Source organism: Bufo gargarizans, unplaced genomic scaffold (genome assembly GCF_014858855.1).
Source record: "Bufo gargarizans isolate SCDJY-AF-19 unplaced genomic scaffold, ASM1485885v1 fragScaff_scaffold_703_pilon:::fragment_4:::debris, whole genome shotgun sequence".
Lineage (NCBI taxonomy): Eukaryota > Metazoa > Chordata > Amphibia > Anura > Bufonidae > Bufo > Bufo gargarizans.
Genome location: NW_025334171.1, coordinates 391,509 through 413,523, shown reverse-complemented (window position 1 = coordinate 413,523; position 22,015 = coordinate 391,509). Strand labels below are relative to the sequence as shown.

The 22,015-nt window shown below is 44.3% G+C and overlaps 1 protein-coding gene across 5 annotated transcripts in view; it reads right to left on the bottom strand.

Moving 5' to 3' along the window:
* Nucleotides 1–22,015, bottom strand: part of SH2B2 (SH2B adaptor protein 2) — a 101,296-nt gene that overhangs the window by 42,183 nt on the left and 37,098 nt on the right. For all 5 annotated transcript variants that reach the window (XM_044273512.1, XM_044273514.1, XM_044273513.1 and 2 more), the window contains exon 2: nt 4,540–5,417. In XM_044273512.1, coding sequence (XP_044129447.1) covers nt 4,540–5,391 — 852 coding nt within the window. In that variant the 5' untranslated portion in view covers nt 5,392–5,417. The remainder of the gene's footprint in view (nt 1–4,539; nt 5,418–22,015) is intronic.

Here is a 22,015-nt window from a genome sequence, read left to right as displayed (position 1 = left end):
TGTGACTTTTTGAATGCACAGGTGTTTTTGTGGCACGTTAGTCACATAGGATTGTCGAGGATGTGGTGGTGGTCCAGACTTTGTCTCAGATAAATTTACCAACATTTACGCCTGGAAACAGGCATGAATTTTGGTGAAAGACTACTCCAGCCCGAGGCCGGTTACATTTTTCTGCCAGGCGCACAGAATGTGCCTCATTTGATAGGGTTGATCATGCCTGCAGATACTCATTAATGACAGTCTATGGCACAAATGTATAATGGTGCAGCCATACACAGTAGGTGAATGTGTCAGGGCATACATTCTGCAGAACCATTTGCTGAAAGTAATTGCTGAACGCCATATGAATACAGTGACGATAAATATGACCGCTAACCCTTGCAGCACACAATTTGAGCAATTTACTCTTTTTCATTTCAATTATTTTATATATTTCCTTCTAGTTTTCTGTTTAATACAAAGTTCTGCTGTGAAAATGCATTTTTTACCAATTTGCACGCATGAGCTGCAATAATTTGCTAATTATGTACCGTACTATGAGACTAATCTTCGTGTTCCACTAAAGCCTGTGTAGGAGGGCAACAGATAGCCAGCAGCTGGACAAAGCCCCCTTGATTTTTACAATATTCCATACTCTGTGCCAGGTCAGACAAAGGCTCAGTGCACCAGTGGCAGAATGAGCTCGCGGTTCAGTGCCAACATCAAGCTCAGTTACTGTTCCATGAGAATGACTATAGTCTGTGTAGTTTATGCAGAACTATATTTTCCAAAACTCCATATCAGGTCCTGATTGGGTACATATTGGGGCATGTACTTCCTGGAAAACTGCTTCAGGCAATGCTCGGTGGGAAACAATGCAGGAGAGAATGTCACCTGTAAAGTGCCAACTACATGGCTGTCCTGTAACCTAAGGTGTCAGTCTAGAAATAGTCTTAGATTATGTCTTAAAGGGAACCTGTCATAAATTTTAGGGCTCATGCACGCGACCTGTGCCGGCCAGGCCCATGCTGCGGAATGCAAATTGTGGTCCGCAATGCACGGGCACCGACTGTGGAGCCGCCGCATGTGGATCGCAGACTCACGGTCCGCATCGGAAAAAAGTAGTGCATGCACTACTTTTTTGCGGTGCGGAGGCACGGACAGAAACCCTACAGAAGCATTCCGTAGTGCTTCCGTGGTGTTCCTTGCCTCCGTTCCGCACCAACCTTTCCGGATTGCGAACCCATTCAAGTGAATAGGTCCACATCTGTGATGTGGTGCCAGAATGTCCGGGGTCCGTATTCAGCGGTGTGGCACTCATGAGCTAATAGTAAGTGGTTGCTCAGAACCAGCATCATAATCATTGTAGTACAGTCCTTGAAAAGAGTCAAATCTACCTGAGAAGAGTCCTGGTTATTCATAATCTCCTGCTCTCCCGCCCATCTGATGACTGGCAGGGAGTCGCTGGAGGTCTGGAGGTCACACCACCTTGAGGTCTGAACCATGTGTATAATACTTTACTTGTTCCACTTGTAGTTTGTCAGCAGTATTCAGTGATTGCTTACCTATCTGGTTTGGTGGCACACTGCTGCATACACAACTACATGGACTTCCATAACCCTGTGCATTAGTCATCACCTTTTAGGCCTCCTGCACACGACCGTATGTGTTCAGTTTTTTTGCGGACCCATTGACTTGAATGGAGCCACGGAACGTGATTTGCGGGCAATAATAGGACATGTTCTATGTTTAAACGGAATGGAAAAAGAGAAATACGGAAACGGAATGCATATGGAGTACATTCCGTTTTTTTTGCGGAACTATTGACATGAATGGTTCCGTATACGGACCGTATACGGAACGCAAAAAACGGCCAGTAAACGGTGAAAAAAAAAATTGTGTGCAGAAGGCCTTAGGGCTCATGCACACGACAGTATTTTGCGTTCAGTATTTTTTGGAGTTCAGTATGTGGTACATATACTAAACCATTCATTTCAATGGTTCAGCAAAAAAAACTGAAGTGTCTCCGTGTGCATTCCGTTTCAGTATTTCTGTACCGTGAAAAGATAGAACATGGCCTATTCTTGTCCGCAAATCACGGTGCTTGGCTCCATTCAAGTCAATGGGTCCGCAAAAAAAACTGAACACATACGGAAATTCATCCGTATGTCTTCCATATCCGTTCCGTTTTTGCTGAACCATCTATTGAAAATGTTATGCCTAGCCCAATTTTGTCTATGTAATTACTGTATACTGTATGTGGCATACGGAAAAACGGAACGGAAAAACGGAACGGAAAAACGGAAACACAAAACGGAACAACGGATCCGTAAAAAACAGACTGCAAAACAATGAAAAAGCCATACGGTCGTGTGCATGAGCCCTTAGGCCTGTTCACACGAACGTGTGTGATCCGTGGCCGTATTGCGGCCCGCAAATTGCAGGCCGCAATACACGGCCACAGTTCCGTGTGCATTCCGCATCACGGATGCGGACCCATTCACTTCAATGGGTCCGTAAAACCGGAATTGCGGAACAGCCGCACGGAACGGGACCCCTCGGAAGCACTACGGAGTGCTTCCGTGGGGTTGCGTCCCGTACTTCCGTTCCGCAAAAAGATAGAACATGTCCTATCTTTTTGCGGAATGGGCCGATCACGGACCCATTAAAGTGAATGGGTCCGCAATCCGATGCGGCTGACCTACGGCCGGCGATCGTGCATTGCGGCCCGCAATTTGCGGGCCGCAGCACGGTCACGGGTCACACACGTTTGTGTGAACTTGGCCTTAGGCCTCGTTCACACTTCAGTGTTTGGTCAGTGATTTCCATCAGTGATTTGTGAGCCAAAACCAGAAGTGGAGCCTCCATAGACATGAGGTAGAAGGGAAAGATCTGCTCCTGTTCTATGTTGAGAGCTGCACCTGGTTTTGGCTCACAAATCACTGATGGAAATCACTGACCAAACACTGAAGTGTGAACGAGGCCTTAGAGTGAGTTTGATGGGATTTTTTGGACTGCCGGTATTTTATTCTGGCTCTCCCGGTATTGTAATTATGTGACTAGCTGTTCCCATTTTCTTACTCACTTTTGCTAATTTGCACAGTGGTTTATGGACTCCATGTTTTGGTGGTCCAGTTGCTATATTGTTGGTATTTGTAGACCACTTTAGTGTGGGTGATTTAACTAGTGCTGCTACATAGGATCCTATTTTAACCGCTTTGAAGCAATTACTTTGACATGTATTTTTATTGTATTGGATTGTATTAAGATTGTGAATTTTACTATTTACTGTTGCGTGGGTTTTTTTATGTTAATAGGGCCATTGTACCACGATCATAGCTATTACTCAGTTGTTATAGGAGCTTTCTTAGAGAGAAAGGGAGAAAACTCATCAGCAGGTGGGCAGGAGAGCAGGACTTCATGAATAACCAGGACTCTTCTCAGGTGGCCGGGACTCTTTTCCGGGCCCAGTCTGCAAGAATTGTGATGTTGGTTCTCGGCAACCACTTACTTTTAACTTATAAATGACAGACCGCTGAAATCAACTCACCTGTCCCTACTATATGCTGCTGTTAGTATGGGCAGCATAAAGTTGATGACAGGTTCACTTTAAGGCCCCCATACACATTAGTGTATTGTCAGCCGAACCCGCTGAGAATGGCAGGTTCGGCCAACAACTTAATGAGTATGGGGAGCTCCCAACTCTCCTCTGTCAGATGATGGCGGGGGGAAAGAAGGATTGGGAGAAATTAATATTTTCACCCAATCCTTTTGTTCTCCCAGGAGATAAGCCGCTGCCAGAGATGGGTCTCGAAGTGTCTTTCTTCCCTCTCTCCATTGACTACATTTACATATTCGGCTGTGCCGAAGGGAATTGGGAGAGATAGCTGTCAGACAACTATTGAGTGTGTGGCCACCTTTAGATTAAGTCTTTTGGACCTCTTCAGTACTGAACATGGAGCTGGTTAGGAATATGAAGTGCTAATACAGAGAATGGGATGCAACATAGAGAGATGTTCCCAGCTAACCCAATGCCATTTCTGCACTAAGGAGGTCCAAAAGACCAAAAAGTTTGACATGCTAAAAGAGTTTTCACATTTAGGGTTTCATTGCGTGTTCACAGAATATAATAAGTTTGCTGTGTTCTTTTCATAACTGTGGTGGACACTGCCTCCCCCCTTCCCACCCAGTGGACCATTGACTACGAGACTGTTATGACATATCTTGTGGTACCCCTTTAAGGGCACTTTAGGAGTAAAGTTCTGCCTGTTGGATGAGTGTTACTTAGATAAAGTGTTTTCCCAGAGCCCAAAGCTGCTTATACACATTAGATTAATCTGTATGAGGGCCCCTGACTGTTCTTCAAGGGCAGATGTTGGAGAAAACAAGGATTGACATGTTGGATCTGCTATGAAGGCATGAAGTAGAATAGGACAAGGAAGGTGCATTTTGACCAATAATATATTATTATACATTATAATACAATATTCCTTTTGTTAGAAAATTGGAAGCATTTAAGAAACAAGTGCAGTTTAGGAAGAATGTATTCCCATTTCTTACCTTAGGAGGCACATAGAATTCAAGAAGAAATCTTTCTCCTTCCATTTTCATGGCTTTTCTCAAAAGCAAACGACATTTTTGCCACTGAGAGCTACCAACACAATTGGTGTCATCAGCAACCATGTACCTGAGAGTTCCTTCTCTCTGAATTTCGACAGCATCTATCTTAGCCGCTTGCATTTTTGACAGTCGTAATTTGTGAGTCCATTTTTCCCGTGGTTCCACTTGCTCCTTGTTGCCTGATGTGCAATGTTCACGTTCCGAGCGTTTCAATGTCCCATTGTCTATGCCAGGCTCTGGAGAGGACTTCCTATGCCACATTTCCTTCATGCCATCCACCACACACAGACTCATATTCCTCAGTGAAAAACCTTTTTTAAATTTTGTCTTAGAGCTCGCATGTACTGAAACATCCTCCGAGCTTCGGGAGTGTCCATAGGATGACACCTTGTGGGCCCTGGCTTGAGTCCGACTTAAATATTTATTTGTCATGGTATTTTCCATGCTGTCTAATGACTCTGTGGAGGTTTCCTCTTTCCTGGAGACGAAATCTCTTGCTAAAGGCACCTGGCAATTTTGTAGTCCTACGAAGGGTACAATGTTATACTTTGTTGGAGAATCAGATACATATACCCTGCTAACCTCAAAACTGAAGAAATCTAAAAAATTGGCAGCAAAATGGTGGGAGAAAGATGTCTCTGCTCCTGGAGCATTATAGTGAGGGTTCTCCTTTAAAAACTGGCAGAATTTCTGGGCAAAGTCCACTGCAGCGGCTTGTGCATGAAGCTCACAGAACTCCTTCCAGTCAGGAAGCTGGGAGGAAGAGTCTTGATTAAGTGCATCACCATTCATGGCTGTTCCATTCCTCTCTAAGAAATCTGCAAGGCAAAATGAAGAGAAATCACCAAATCTGGAATAAATCTTTATCTAAAAAAACATCCTGTGTAGAAGCATAGGCGTACACATACATTTGTTTAAAGGGTGGTTGCATTAAGTAGTATTTGTGGTACCGCATAATAAATCTAAGGATGTATTAAAATGTATATATTATATAGCTCATCAAAATAAGATCGGCGGAAGTCTAACACCTCGAACCCCCATTGCTGTTTGAGGAGGCAGTGGTGCATCGGTGGGTGACGTGGTCTCCTTGCAACTTACTAAGCCGGCCAGCCATTGGATAGTGGCTGTCCTTGGTACTGCAGCTCAGCCCTATTCCCTTAAATGGGACTGAACTGTGCCTAGGTCATGTGACCAATGAAGGTGACATCACCGGCATACAAAGAGGCCGTGGTGCTCATCGGAGGGCTGCTCCTCTTCAAAACAGCTAATGGGCAGGGGTGCCAAGAGTCGGACCCCTGGCGATCTGATATTGATGGTCTATCCTGAGAATAGAGAATATCAGAAAACCCCTTTAAATTATTTTGTACTCACTAATTTCAAAATATATCTTTATAAAGGTGTCAGAGCTCTATTTTTTTTTTTTTTTTTTTGCATATAGCAGCTAATCCTATGTTTTTTTTCACACAGACAACATTTTGGCCGTCTGCAGGCACCCCTAGGGGGATCTCACTGAACACCAGTTTAAACAGGTGCCTTTGGCAATATTTGAGATATTGGTATTAGTACTAAAATAATTACTCCATAAAAAAAAATCCCATTATTTCCCTATAATAATATCATATTGAAAATACACCGGGAATAATCCTATGTTCCTTTCCTTTCTCAAAGTTCACAAGAATTTTTTTAATTGGCACTAGATACAATTTTAGCAGCAATGTGTATGGTGTGAACTGAACTGAAGCAGTAATAAGCAAAAACCCTTCTTGTCAGCTTTGGGCAGCCTATTTAAATCACATTCATTTTAATAGCTGTAAATATTAGCGGGATGACCTGCAGCCATGGCACAGAGAGACTGTCAAGAACTGTTCATCTCAATTTTAACACAGATGCAGTGGGTTCACAGCATTGCAGACAAAATCTGCATTTTCAAACTACAATATTCAGATGGCCAAGATTTGCCATCCATGGCACCTGATATGAACAGCCTTAATTATTTGTGCTTTGAAAATTTAAAAAAATTATAATAATTTCATTGTATTAAAAAAAAAAAAAAGGGATTTGCAGTATGTCTTCAAATGTTTCTGAGTTTTTGTTACAGTCAAGGGATCAATATCTATATGTTATGAGAATGGTAAATCAATTCTTCCGCTAAATCATTCATGATAAGAAGCATCAGCCTCTTTGAGATCACACAGAGGAAGGCAACACGAGGCCCTCATATGTGGTCCTTCTTGGCCATTTCTCTCTATTCCTAATGTTTCATTCTCATTATTTAGGCAGTGTATCCAGGGTCACAAAACAGGAAATACTATAATAAGCAGATTGGGACTTTACATCAATTCCTACTCAGATTACTATGGTCATGCTGACCTCCCCATGTTAGTTAGGGCACTTGCAGATTTGCAATACACGGGCACCGTTCCGTGGCCATTTCGCATCACAGATGTGGACCCATTCATTTCAAAGGGTCAGCAGACCCGGAGATGCCGAACAGAACACTACTGAAGCACTATGGAGTGCTTCCTGGGGTTCCGTTCCGTGCTTCCGCACCGCAAAAAGAATGGGTCTGCGATGCCCATGCGCCAGCCCTATGCACAGGCTTCACATGAGCCCTTTCTATGCAGGATTTTCTGATACAAATGGCCTTGTAGAAATTCTGCAAGACTGTGTCTTTGGGTGCTGTTGCAGACAGGGCACTGGGGAGAGGAGTCTGCTGCAGCCAGTTGTCTTTCAATCAGTCACAGGGTAGTGAGGTAGAGGAAGGATAAATCTCCTGGCTGCTCTTCTGGAAGTAGGGTTTATGAATCCACAATCTCCAGTACAAGGCAAGGCCTCATGCACACGTTTTTTTTGCGGATAGGATGAGGACCCATTCATTTCAATGGGTCAGCAAAAAAATGCTGATAGTTCATCCAATTGTGTTCCGCATGCGTTGTCCGTATTTCCCTTCAGCATAAAATATTGTGCATGTCCTACTTTTTTCTCATTTGCGGACAAGGATAGGCATTTATTAAAAGGGATCTGTGGAAAAAAACGGATCCCATCCTCCAAAAAAAAGGATGCCGCATCAGTTTTTTTTCGCAGACGCAAAAAACAACTGTCGTGTGCATGAGGCCTTAGGATACTTTCACACTAGCGTTTAAGTTTTCCGGTATTGAGTTCTGTCCTAGGGGCTCAATACCGGAAAAAACACTTCAGTTTTGTCCCAATTCATTGTCAATGGGGACAGAACTGAACAGAACGTTATGCTCCAAAATGCATTCCGTTCCGTTTAGTTGCGTTCCCAGATTGGAGAGCAAACCGCAACATGTTGTATTTTGCTTTTAGTCCTGGGATGCGGAGCAAGAAGGATCCGGCATGACCCCCAATACAAATCAATGGGGACGGATCCGTTTTCTCTGCCACAATAGAAAACTGATCCGTCCCCTACTGACTTTCAATGGAGTTAATGACCGATCCGTCTTGGCAATGTTAAAGAGAATCGGATTCGTTCATAACGGGTATTATCAGTAACGAAAGCGTTTTTGCTGAACCCTGCCGGATCCAGCAAAAACGCTAGTGTGAAAGTAGCCTTAGTTTAGTTAAGTAGAGGGTATACTTTGAATAAATAGTCATAAAGTAATTTATCCACCATGAATTTAAGTGTGTGGTTCTCTTTTCATCTGTGTCTCTTCTAAGGCTAAATGCACACGATCAGGATGATCCGCACGCTCAGGAAGCGTGCAGATTTTCTGCGCAGATTTGTGTGTGGAAAATCCGCACCATCGGTCATGTACATTGTATTCCATGAGAATTTGAAATTCTCAATGCACACAATGCAGATTTTTTTTCCGCACAGATTTTGACCTCCGGTGACAATTTTTAAATCCGCAGCATGTCAATTTATTTTATTTTTCCTGACCGGACCAAATCCGCATGCAAATCCGTACCAATTGATGCGGATTGACCGCACGGATTTGCCTGCAAACACCTGCGGATTCTCCGCACGTGAATCCTGAAATCCTAGCCTGCATTGCATACTGACAGATTCCTGTTCCCTGACGTGCCAGTCCTGTGCACTGGCTCCCATTCCATCATCTTGTTTTCTTCTGGCCAGGGCATGGACATGGTCACATGCCACTTCATGACACATCAACACTGAAGCCAGTCATTGACTGCAGCAGCACAGGTGACCATGGCCATGCCTTGGCTGGAAAAAAACAAGCCAGGGATTGGAAGATAGAGGACTGGAATGTCTACACATTTTGAGCAGTAAATTCCATATTTCTAGTATGTGCCTACTGACTACAAACCATATCTACTCTGGTTTGACAGGAACCTGAGATCAGAAACAGGAGCAGTGCTCTGACGTATTCAGAATTCAGAAGCACCAGCAGCTAGGTGAAGGACTTACACACACTCTGCAGAAGCAAAATTGTAGGATATGTTTACTGACTATTTCAAAAGTTGCTTAATTTTGCATTTAGGAAACAAAAGAACAATAAAAAAAATAAACTAAACTAAAATATCCTATAATGACAAAAGGAAAACAGATGTTCTAAATCCTTGCTAATGTAATAAAAAAGAAAAATTTAAATATTGCATTGACATACAGTAAGTGGCCACTGCCTTATATTTTGCCCTTGCTGCCATGCTGCTGGAAGTCTCTCCGCCGAGCATGCACTATGTTTAACAGGCAAAACACGTTGAAGAGCAGTGTTTAGTATAGAGGGATAGCTATCGTAGGCCTAGGCCTGTGGCTAACGTCAAGCACTCCAGCTGTGGTAAAACTACGACTCCCAAGATATACACTTGCTTGGCTGTTCTCAGAACTCCATAGAAATGAATGGAGCATGCTGGAAGTTGTAGTTTCACCATAATTGGAGTGCCGGAGGTTAGCCATCACTGGCCTAGGGGTTAGGTTCCAGTGGCAAACCAGGGGTCGCCCTTCTCGGGCTGGTGCTCCACCCATGTCTGGCTGTGGGGTTTAGAAACAACCTGCAGCAGACAGTTCACTAATGCTGTGGGCTTCAACACTTATTACTCCGTTTTATCAATAAACACTGTATTACACTGGCCGATAATCGCCAACTAGTGTTCGCATGCATGCTCGTTAGCAATCATCTTGCAGTGTAATACTGCTCCAATTGCCCGTTGAAAGAGCAAACGGTCGTTCATTGGGCAATTCAGATTTTTAAGCATGCTTAAAAATCAGCATTTGCCGGCAGCAGATGGTGCAGGCTAATAGCAATCTGCTACCAGCAAACCACTAGACAGTATGAGGACAAGCGATGACATAGCGATCGCTCCTCCCCATGCTGCAGAGTAGATCGCTGCATGTAAGGCCCCTTTCACACAAGCAAGTTTTCCGCGTGGGTGCAATGTGTGACGTGAACGCATAGCACCCGCACTGAATCCTGACCCATTCATTTCAATGGGTCTGTGTACATGAGCGTTGTTTTTCACCCATCAGTTCTGCGTTGCGTGAAAATCGCAGCATGTTTAATATTCTGCGTTTTTCACACAGCCCTGGCCCCATAGAAGTGAATGGGGCTGCGTGAAAAACACATTGCATCCGCAAGCAAGTGGGGGTGCGATGCGTTTTTCACTGATGGTTGCTAAGAGATGTTGTTTGTAAACCTTCAGTGCAATGCATCAAAACGCATTGCACCCGTGCGGAAAAAACTGAACAACTGAACGCAATCGCAGACAAAACTGACTGAACTTGCTTGCAAAATAGTGCGAGTTTCACTGAACTCACCCTGAACGCATCCGGACCTAATCCGTCACGCTCGTGTGAAAGGGGCCTAATAGGGAACACTTCCCTCATGAAAATCGCTTGGTGATCTGCCTGATCTAATACAGGCTTTATTTATAATTTTAACTGAAGCCAATTAAAATTAAGTTTTAGTTACTTATCCTTATTGTCTGACCCTCCTATATATTTAGTGGCTATGTCCACGGGAGGCCGCCTGGCCTTCTCTGTCACCGCGGTGCCCATGTCTTTTAACTGTATGTTGCACACTTCTCGCCCACACAGATAGCTGGGGATATCTGAAGAGACCAGAAGAAGGCCGGAAAGAAAAAGATGAGGGACGAGAGAGAGAGAAGGCGGGGAATAAACCACTTCTGGCTCTGGAGCAGGTACCAGATAGCGGCCATTACAGCAGGAGCCCGGCTACAGTCAGTGCCGCACTCCCATGGTGATCTGCAGAGCCGTATCAGCGCAGGTCTGTTTAGTCCCTGAAGCCTGCTGAGCTGCTCCAAAATATAAAATAATTGATATGGTGATTTTTTTTTTAAATCAATATCATCGGGCAGTAAAATAGAGAATTAAATTGATTAATCGTTCAGCCCTAGTCTGAAGACTTTCCGAATGCATTGTATAAATTATGAAAAATACAAATATTCTTTGTACTGTATTTTTCGATCTATAGGGTGGAAGTATGTAGTACAGGTAGGCTCCCACTATGACCTGACACTGTGTGTCGTCAGGTCATAATACACAGCGGGACCCGGAAGAAGCAATGGAGCGGTAAGTCCTGGATATGTGGCGCCAGCCGAAGCAAGCAAGGTACTTTCATTTTTTTTTTTAAAACATCTGATCTCAGGTCTGATGGGGGCTGGGGCTGTGATCTGAGCCTGTGGGGCATGGGGTGGTCCAATCAGATGCTAGTAGGGTCTGACCGGGGGTCTGATCTGAGGCTGATAGGGACTGGGGTATCATATCTGAGGCTGAGTGGGGCTAGGGGGGTCTGATCTGAGTCTGAGGAGGGCTGTGGGGTCCCATCTGAGACTGGGGGTCTGATCTGAGGCTGATTGGGGGTCTAATCTGAGGCTGATGGGGGCTGGGGGGTTTGATGAGAAAGGTCTGATCTGAGGCTGATGGAAGTTGAAGGGTCTGACTGAGGCTGATGGAGCTTGGGGGTCTGATTTTGAGGTCTGATGAAGAATGGGGGTCTGATTTGAGGTCTATATTTTTTTTCTTATTTTCCTCCTCCAAATCCAAATTGCATCTTATAGACCCAAAAATACTGTAAATCATCTATTCCTAGATAGACTTTACAATAAAAATGTTGGCATGAAATAATGTAAAACTGCAATCCAAGAAAGCATTTCTTTGCTACCATTATTATACACACAGCGTGTTCGCTAAATCAGCAAGCTCCCTCCCCATACTTCCTCAATCTTTAAATGAATAGTGAAGAACTTGAAATTGGGAAACTGAAAACAAACCAACAGGCTGTAAGACACAGAGTCACCATGAGCAAGAATCCTTGAGACATTAATACTAGGCCAAATTACCTCAACAACTATGATGGGAAACACAAGTTAACCCTGTATAATAGTGAATAGCAGTGGACAGTGATCATGTCGATCAGGATTGTTTCCTCTGAGGTAATAAAATAAAGAGGCTTTCATCATGGCTGAGAACAGGAATGAGGATTTGCCCAGGCTCAAACTTTCTGAATGATTTCAAAACAAGCAACTCGATGAAAAGCCAAACCACTTCTCTAGGTCATCTGCTGGATACATGACAAAACGCCGCCCATTGATCTGGATTTTCCACCAATACGTCATAATGAGACCCTGACCCCCATTTTTCATGTGACATGTCAATGAACCTTACATCCACTGACACGGGAAGAATGAACGAAGGTTCTGTGTACAAACACTGAGACAATCTGATGTCCATGTGGCCAACAACACTTCTCAGGGTGAAAGTTCAAAAACAACTGATGAACCTTTCAAAATATCTTAGAGGTTTGTTTAAAGGCAATCTATCACCAGGAAATTCACTGTGAAACCAGGCACGATGCCTTGTAGGACTAGTTCAGCTGAATGCTATGATATCTTTCCACATCTTCATTCTGGAGAAAAAAAAAATACTTTTAATCCATATGCAAATCAGCAGTTAAGTGCACCGAGGCCGGAACCAAGTCCTTGCTCCTCTTGCTTTCTCTACCAACCCCTCCTTCTTCTTCCTGATTGACAGGGCCAATAGTCCTCTCACCTGATCCTGTCAATCAAGAAGAAGATGGAAGGGCTGGCAGAGGAAGCAGGTGGAGCTATAGTGCATAGAAAGGCTTGGGTCCGCCCTCGGTGCACTTAACTGCTCATCTGCATATGGGTTAAAAGTACTTTTTCTTCATAATAAAGCATTTCTGAGTAAAATATATCATTACATTCAACGGATCTAGTCCTATTAGACATTGTGCCTGGATTTACAGTGAATCTTCTGGTGACAAATTCCAGAGAACAGCTAGAAAGGAAAATAAAAACTTCCCGCAGCTTTGTCTCTCTTCACATAATGGTTATGGCCTTAGTGTAGCATATATTTCCCAGTGGATGCCATACTGTGGCATCTGTCAACCATAAAGTGCCACTGTAAAAAATAAATAAATAAAAAAGACGCATACATAATAATGTATTAATGATACGTTTTTTACTGGATACTGCATTTGCAATGCAACAAATTAGCTTTAACTCTATCGTGACTGCACGACATTTGTATGTGGATAGTTGGTAGCTGGCCCTTTAACAGAAAGGCCTCTTTCACACATCCGTGACAAGATGGTCAGTGGTTCATCCATGATGAAGTTGGTGTTTGGTCTGTGTATCCGTTTTTTGCTATCTGTATGTCACCTGTATTCCACGGACACTGCTAGTCTGAAAATTAATTTCCAGAGCATCTCCTACCAATGGACCAGATGGCATCCGTGTTGTGTCTGTGACATTCATGGACCCATAGGCTATCATGTGCAGGAGGGATCTGTAATCACATACAAAAATAGGGCACGCTTCCGTGGTGGTGCCTGCGTGCGTGTGAATACACACGTTAAAGTCAATAGACACGTGAGAGGTCCGTGGAGACGACAGGCAGCACACATCGCCGACTCACTGACGTGTGAAAGAGGCCGAATTCCGCCCTGCTTGCTTCTTGGGCACAGAGCCCTTTTCATGGCACCGCTTTTTCGTGCGAGTTCCTATTTTTGGACAGTAAACATGCATCACAATAAAGCCTGAGACGACTCGGCCGGTGAAGGTCTCCTCTGGGGGAAAACTTTCTGTGGTTTGCACTCCAGTTTTGTGTTTGGCATGAAGGTTGTGTGCTCATCTTTTATTCAATGTTTACTGCGCTGCACATGCCGGAGTCTCATCAGCGGCCCCTAGCAATGCCACTTCACAGCCCCTTGAATGTAAATGTAACACTATGTTCCTGTTTATTGGTAAGCTTCTGGTTTTGAAATTTATGTCGCCAACCGTAAGCTTCATGCTTGGACATTCCTGCGCTCTCACACAAGGCCTCTCTTTCTACAGCGCTGCATCTATTTATTCAGCTAGTTTGGATTTCTAATGTCTGGCCACTGCCGACTGATCTGGAACCAGATCAATATCTTTTATTGATTTCTCTAGAAAACAGCATTAAATATTTACAGCCTGTACATTTTTTTCATCATCGTAAATTTCATGGGAAATATCAAGAGCATAAAAACAATAATCACACTACAAGACAATGGGGTCATTTACTAAGAGTCCTTATGCCAAATTTAGGTGTAAAAAAAAAAAAAAAAAACCCGCAAGGCCCAGCAAATTTATGAACATTTACACCAGGCAAATAGCGTAAATGACGACTGAAATCTACAGCCAGCGGCTTGGGTAGATTTCACGCACGTCATAAATTGAGCGCATCATGTGGCAGTGCAGAGGGTATCAAAGACCGGCGCAAAAAACTGCTCTTTGATAAATGACCCCCAATATTTCTATTGATTGGGCTTCTTATTGAGGATCCTTCCTTGGAATGCTATGGTAAGTTACACAGTCGAGTCACATTATTATGACCACTTCCTACTTTCGACATCGGCAGGGCGTAGCTCAGGAAGGAAGTCACATGTGGTGAGCAGATTTGGTGGGTATATAGGGTGTGGGATAGGCTGTCTGCACACATATCCCTTGTTACTGTCATGGTTAAAAGGGCGAATAGAGTTGCAAAAAGGGGCGATTATTGGCTTTGGGCCAAGGGTGTCATTATATCTGAAACTGCGCAGTTTGTGAACTGTTCACGTCCTGTTGTGGTTAAAGTGTATGGTGAATGGACAAATGGCACCATTGTGAATAAGCACCATGGAAACTGCGGAGCACCACGTACCACTGCGTGACAGCGGACTGACAGTGGAGCAGCTCACCGCCAGAATGTACCAGGGGGCTACCAGACGTGTGTATAATGCAACAGTTCAGCGAACCCTACTGTGTATGGGGATGTAAAGCAGATGGATGGTCATTGCATCACTGCTAACGAAGCTGCATCGGCAGAAAAGGCTTCCATTTTCACAACAGTATAGAAATTGGATCTCTGCTGATTGGCAGAGGGCTGCCTTCTCTGGCTAGTCACATTTTCTGCTTCATAGAAGAGAACATCAGAGAACAAACACCCTGCAACCATTGCTGGAAGAACATAAGCTGGTGGCTGCAGAGTTATGGTCTGGGGGAATGTTTTCGTGGCACTGTCTGAGACCACTCATCCATGGGGAAGGCACTCTCAACCGATTTGTGTATGAATCTATCCTTGCAGATCATGTACAACCATACATGCCGATTGTCCTCCCTGGGGTGGATGTGATCTTTCAGAAAGAAAAAGCCACATGTCCAAAATGTTTGACATTGGTTGGAAGAGTATGATAAAGACTTCTAAGTACTCCCCTGGCCCCCTAATTCCCCAGGCTTGAACTAAATTGAGCATTTGTGGGACCATCTGGATCAATGTGTTCCCTCTATGGTCACCCTACGCACCCTATAGCAGCTGTAGGCTACACTGCAGTCAGCATGGCTCCAGATACCTACCAGGACCTTATTGAGTTGCTTCCATCCTGCATACAGTGGTTACTCTGGTCATAATAATGTGACTCGGTAACGAGTCAATATATTAAAAACATGGTCAAGGAACCACAGTGCGGCCTGTCTCGGTGGCAGATAGGTGACATCAGTGAGATATGTATAACCACTGTGCTAAGTGACTGGTTTGACTTTTGGCCAAACCCTAAGGCCCCTTGCAGACGAGCGTGTCCGGATGCGTCCCGGTGCATTGCGGCAAACCCACGCGAGTAGGAACGCAATTGCAGTCAGTTTTGACTGGGATTGCGTTCCGATGTTCAGTTTTTATTGCACGGGTGCAGTGTGTTTTGCACGCACGTGATAAAAAACTGACTGTGGGTTAGTTGTAGTGTAGATTGTATTATTTCCCCTTATAACATGGTTATAAGGGAAAATAGTAGTATTCTGAATACAGAATGCATAGTACAATAGGGCTGGAGGGGTTAAAAAAATTAAATAAATAACTTAACTCACCTTAATCCACTTGTTCGCCCGACGGGCATCTCTTCTGTCTTGTTCTGTGAGGAATAGGACCTTTGATGATGTCACTACGCTGATCACATGGTCCGTCACATGATCCATCACTATGGTGATGGATCATGTGACGGACCATGTGATGAACGCAGTGACGTCATCAAAGGTCCTATTGCTCACAGAGGAAGACAGAAGAGATGCCGGTTGGGCGAACGAACAAGTGGATTAAGGTGAGTTAAATTATTATTATTTTTTTTTTTTTAACCCCTCCAGCCCTATTTTACTATACATTCTGTATTCAGAATGCTATTATTTTCCCTTATAACCATGTTATAAGGGAAAATAATAATGATCGGGTCTCCATCCCGATTATCTCCTAGCAACCGTGCGTGAAAATCGCACCGCATCCGCACTTGCTTGCGGATGCTTGCGATTTTCACGCAACCCCATTCATTTCTATGGGGCCTGCGTTACGTGAAAAACGCACAAAGAGGAGCATGCTGCGATTTTCACGCAACGCACAAGTGATGCGTGAAAATCACCGCTCATGTGCACAGCCCCATAGAAATGAATGGGTCTGGATTCAGTGCGAAGGGGAGCGACTGGACTGCTACCTCCTGGGATGGTCCCAGTACATTTGTCAGCTGCCCTGCAAAGAAACAGAAAAAAAAAACAAGTACGGAAATTATACTCCATTTATGACACTGGTCTTTTCACAAGAGCGCACGGCATTATACTGATCTATAATGCTGTGCGTCTTTGCATGACCTTTCTGCTTCAAAATCATACTGACAGCATTATTAAGGTCATGCACAGACACACAGCACACAGCATAATAAGGCTTCATGCACATGAGCATAGCAGGCCCGTGCCCGTATTGCAACCCGCAAACAATGGGTCCCCAACATACAGGCACCGGCCATGTGCGCACCGTATCACGCAATCAGCAATCCAGAAGATGCGTTGTGGTGGGGAACAGAGACCCATGGAAGCACTCTGGTTTACTGTCTGTGCCTCTGCACTAGAGTTGCACCGGGTATCGAAGTATCAATACCCAATCAACACTTTTAGACCCGTATTGATACGATACCAGGTTTGCTATTTAACAATATTAGGCTGTGCTGCTGTGCAGCCTAGTATCAGTTAGAGGACATGGCAGCCGCCGCTCTCAGTGCACACCATGTTCTCTTCAGCAGCATAGTGGAGAAGGATGGAGTCCCTCCCTCCCCACTGTGCCGCTGCCACAAATGGGAACATGGTACTGTGGAGCAGGCGAGGGGCTGTGACCACTACACCACCAATGAATATAATTAAGTTAACACATTCATTCACGCGCAGGCTGCGGGTGCCGGTATCACATACCCAGTACTCGACCTCAATAACAGGGCGCTGCTATCCCGTGAACCGTGGCAATTAGCCCCGTACCTGAGGGGTTAATTGATGGGGCTTGCAGAGTTCTGTCATAGAGGCTGGGTGCCGGGTATGTGATACTGCTGCCGCCACCCGCAGCCTACGCTTGAATTAATGTGTTAATTATGTTCATTAGTGGCGCAGTGTGCTCTATTAGGGTGAGTAGGACAAGTGTTCTAGCCCCCTAAGGGGGCTTATAGTTATTAAATAAAAAAAATAATTGAAAAAAAAACCCAAAATACTAAAAGTTTAACAATAAAAAAATAAACATATTACATATCGCCATTCTCAAAAAAGTGTGAACTATTAAAATATAAAAAAAATCTCCTATGCTGTGACAGAAAAAAAATAAAAACCATGTGGTTCGCCTTTTTTTGTCACCTTGTTCTCCTCAAAAATAGGATAGGACTTTACTATTATGGGCCGAAAGTTTGATAAAATGCGGAATGCATGCAGCTTTTTTTGTGTTTTATTTTTTCCGCGTGTTATCGAATAGTATCGAGTATCGCAATACTTTTTTATGGTATCAAAATCAAATTGATATCGTGACAACCCTACTCTGCACCGCAAAAAAGTAATGCATGCACTAAAGCGGTGTGGACCGCTGGACGCGGATCGAGAACCCCATTCAAGTGAACGGATCTGCATCGCAGATGGTGGGCACACAGTCAATGCCTGTGCAATTTGCGGTCCGCAGCACAGGCACGGCCGGCACACGGTTGTGTACATGAGGCCTAAATCAGTATATATATAATGCTAAAGGAGCGGTGTCCAGAATGGAGAATTCTGCTCACACACGGAGCGTGATTTCCACATTGGACACTCTCGTCTGAAACAGTGCAAAGACAACCCAGGAACCAAATAGGCAAACAGAGAAGCAAATGACAGACAGGTGAGGCAACTGGGACAGATACAGATTTAGATTGGAAAGTTAAACCCCACTGACGAGGCAGGTACAGAAACATACAGGAATGCCGGCTGCGCAATTAACCCCACAGGGACCAGACAAAACTAGACAGACTCAGACTTTGTTCAGAAACCAAGCCACTGCTGCGAGTATGCACGGACCGCCGAGAGTATGCTCTGCCGCACTGACACGCGGCCCTAGACACACATTCACACGACTCTGGAAACAGCAAACACAGTAGCAATGGCGCACCCACAACTATCCATGGCCAGTACGCATAGAAGAGAATGTGCACTGTCGCACTGACGCACGGCCCTAGATACACATTCACACGATTAGCCCACGCTGCATACAAGGGACACGGAGAACAGTGAAAGACAGACAGAAGACTGCAGCCAGCACACGTGACACCAGCCTACATGGAAAGAGGACGTGTACTGCCGCACCGACACACGGTCCTAGACACACGTCCACACAACTCTGCGTCCAGTACGCACCAGCGCAGGAAGCCTACAACAGCAACACGGTGTCACAGTGAACACACTGTGACACTGCCTATGGCCATTTATCAGACTAATGCGGTCACAAGCTGAGGTTAGAAAATGTGCAAGAGTCTGTAGTTGGTTGCCATAGGCTAAATAATGTTTTTTCACCAAGTGAGGTCAAAATGACCTTAATGTTGACATGGAAAGTGAGTTGCTTAAAAAGACCAAGGACATGAAAATAGAAAGGAAAAGAGAGGAAGTTGTAGGAAGAAACAGCAATCAAAGGGCAGGAAGGGTTTATGGACTATAAGGCCCCTTGCAGACGAGCGTGTCCGGATGCATTGCGGCAAACCCACGCGAGTAGGTACCCAATTGCAGTCAGTTTTGACTGCGATTGCGTTCCGTTGTCCAGTTTTTATTGCACGCGCATGATAAAAAACTGAATGTAAGGGCCCACCAGAGCATATAGCTTGGGGGACACATGGGGGCAATGACCCCATATTTGATGGCAAGTTTATTAGGCAGTCGGTGTTCTCTACCCCCCTTTTGTCCCCCCTTTTCTTTCCCTTCCCGCTTTATTTTTCAGGTAAAATTTTACCTCAGGATGCTGAATCCGGTTGGAGCTGGTGCTGTTTAAGTTGAAGATTCTGGATGGCAACTGGAGCGGATCTGCTGATTGGTTGCTGCCCTGTTGCTGGGGGAGATTTCCAGCCATTTGATTTGTTCCTGGCTGCAAGGCGGGAAACTTGTCCCCTTTATATTGTCAGGTTCGCCGCTACCTCAGGGCAGTCGTCGCGGATCTGGACAGCGCCCGCCCCCCCCCCCCCCCCCTTACTTTAATCTTGTGCTATCTGTCGCTGTGCTTTATTAGAGGGGCTGTATCGCTCAGCTGATGCTGAGTGGATCTTGGTCTATATGGATGGTTTGAAAGTGGTATTTATTGTTATGGTTTATGGTTTTAATTATTAATTAATTTATTAAATTATTTATTGGTTTTAATTTTGGTTACCCTTAATAAAGCACTTCGGCCATTTCTACTCCACTAAGAAATTGTTGTCATGGTTTTTATTTATCTAAATCGCACATGGTTGAAGGGGAGTGGTGTCATTTGCCTCCATGTAGTACCCAGACCCGGACTTCTTCACAGAAGTTTAGGTTTGGGTTCAAGGTTGTGTAGAGTGTATTATTTCCCATTATAACATGGTTATAAGGGAAAATAATAGCATTCTTAATACAGAATGCATAGTACAATAGGGCTGGAGGGGTTAAAAAAATATATATTTTTTTTTTAACTCACCTTAATCCACTTGTTCGCGCAGCCGGCATCTCTTCTGTCTTGTTCTGTGAGGAATAGGACCTTTGATGACGTCGCTACGCTCATCACATGGTCCGTCACATGATCGTTTACAATGGTGATGGATCATGTGACGAGCGTAGTGACGTCATCAAAGGTCCTCTTCCTCAAAAAAGAAGATAGAAGAGATGCCGGCCGGCTGCACGAACAAATGAAAAAATTTTTTAACCCCTCCAGCCCTTATTGTACTATGCATTCTGTATTCAGAATGCTATTATTTTCCCTTCTAACCATGTTATAAGGGAAAATAATAATGATCGGGTCCCCATCCCGATCGTCTCCTAGCAACCGTGCGTGAAAATTGCACCGCATCCGCACTTGCTTGGGGCCTGTGTTGCGTGAAAAACGCAGAATATAGAACATGATGCGATTTTCATGCAACGCACAAGTGATGCGTGAAAATCACTGCTGGGTTCACACGGGCGAGATTTTCACGCGGGTGCAATGCGTGAGATGAACGCACTGCAACCGCACTGAATCTGGACCCATTCATTTCTATGGGGCTGTGCACATGAGCGGTGATCTTCATGCATCACTTGTTCGTTGCGTGAAAATCGCAGCATGCTCTATATTGTGCGTTTTTCACGCAACGCAGGCCACATAGAAGTGAATGGGGCTACGTGAAAATCACAAGCATCCGCAAGCAAGTGCGGATGCGGTGCAATTTTCACGCATGGTTGCTAAGATGAAAGTCTATTCACTGTATTATTTTCCCTTATAACATGGTTATAAGGGAAAATAATAGCATTCTTAAATACAGAATGCTTAGTAGAAGGTCAATTGAGGGTTAAAAAACTAAAAAAAAATTAACTCTCCTCCTCTTGATCGCGTAGTTGCCGATCTCTTCTTACTTCTTTAATCATGAGCTGCCGGCTAAAGGACCTGTGGTGACGTCACATCACATGGTCCAATCACATGGTCCATCACCGTGGTGATGGACCATGTGATGAGCTCAGTGACATCACCACAGGTCCTTTGACAGGTCCTGAAGAAAGAACAGGAGACCGGCAGCTACGCGATCAAAAGGAGGAGGTTAGTTAATTTTTATTTTATTTTTTAACCCTCAATTGACCTTGCACTAAGCATTCTGTATTCAGAATGCTATTATTTTCCCTTATAACCATGTTATAAAGGGAAAATAATTACATCTACACAACACCGAACCCCAACCTGAACTTCAGTGAAGAAGTTCGGGTCTGGGTACCACATTCAGTTTTTTATCACGCGCGTGCAAAACGCATTGCACCAGCATGATAAAAACTGAACAACGGAACGCAATCGCAGTCAAAACTGACTGCAATTGGGTACCTACTCACGCGTGTTTGCCGCAATGCACCCGGGACGCATTCTGAGCCAAAACGTGACGCCCGTGTGAACCCAGCCTAAGACATAAAAAATCTAATATTTCCAATTAGAGGATATGCCTATAAAAGCAGCTGCTTTCTTGTGCACTTGGCTCCGCCATGCATAAGGTTGTCCATGAAAGAGGTTGTTTAAACTTAGAAAGACATGACCGATTTCTTCTAGAAATGGCGCCACACCTGTCCACAGTTTGTGCGTGGCATTGAGCCTCAGCCCCATGTTTTGCTAATCCTTTCATGTAAATGACAGCACCACAGGGATGCTGCAAGAGAAACGCGAGGAACTCTCAGCTTCCATTGGTGAATACAACTAATCACTGGGGCTTTCAGAAGATGGGGCTTTCATCTAAGCAGAGGACTTTCCTGATGGATCTTACAGGGTTGCCAACCAGAATTTTTCTTTTTCTCTGGACAACTTAACCAATATCATGAACGACCAACATTTTTATTACAGAGAAATTGGAAAACCATAATGAATGACGAAGATTATAACTAATACATGTCTATAGCACAATACTGATACAAATGTATTAGCAGTGTTTACTGTGAGCTGTAAAATGTGGATTATTACCAC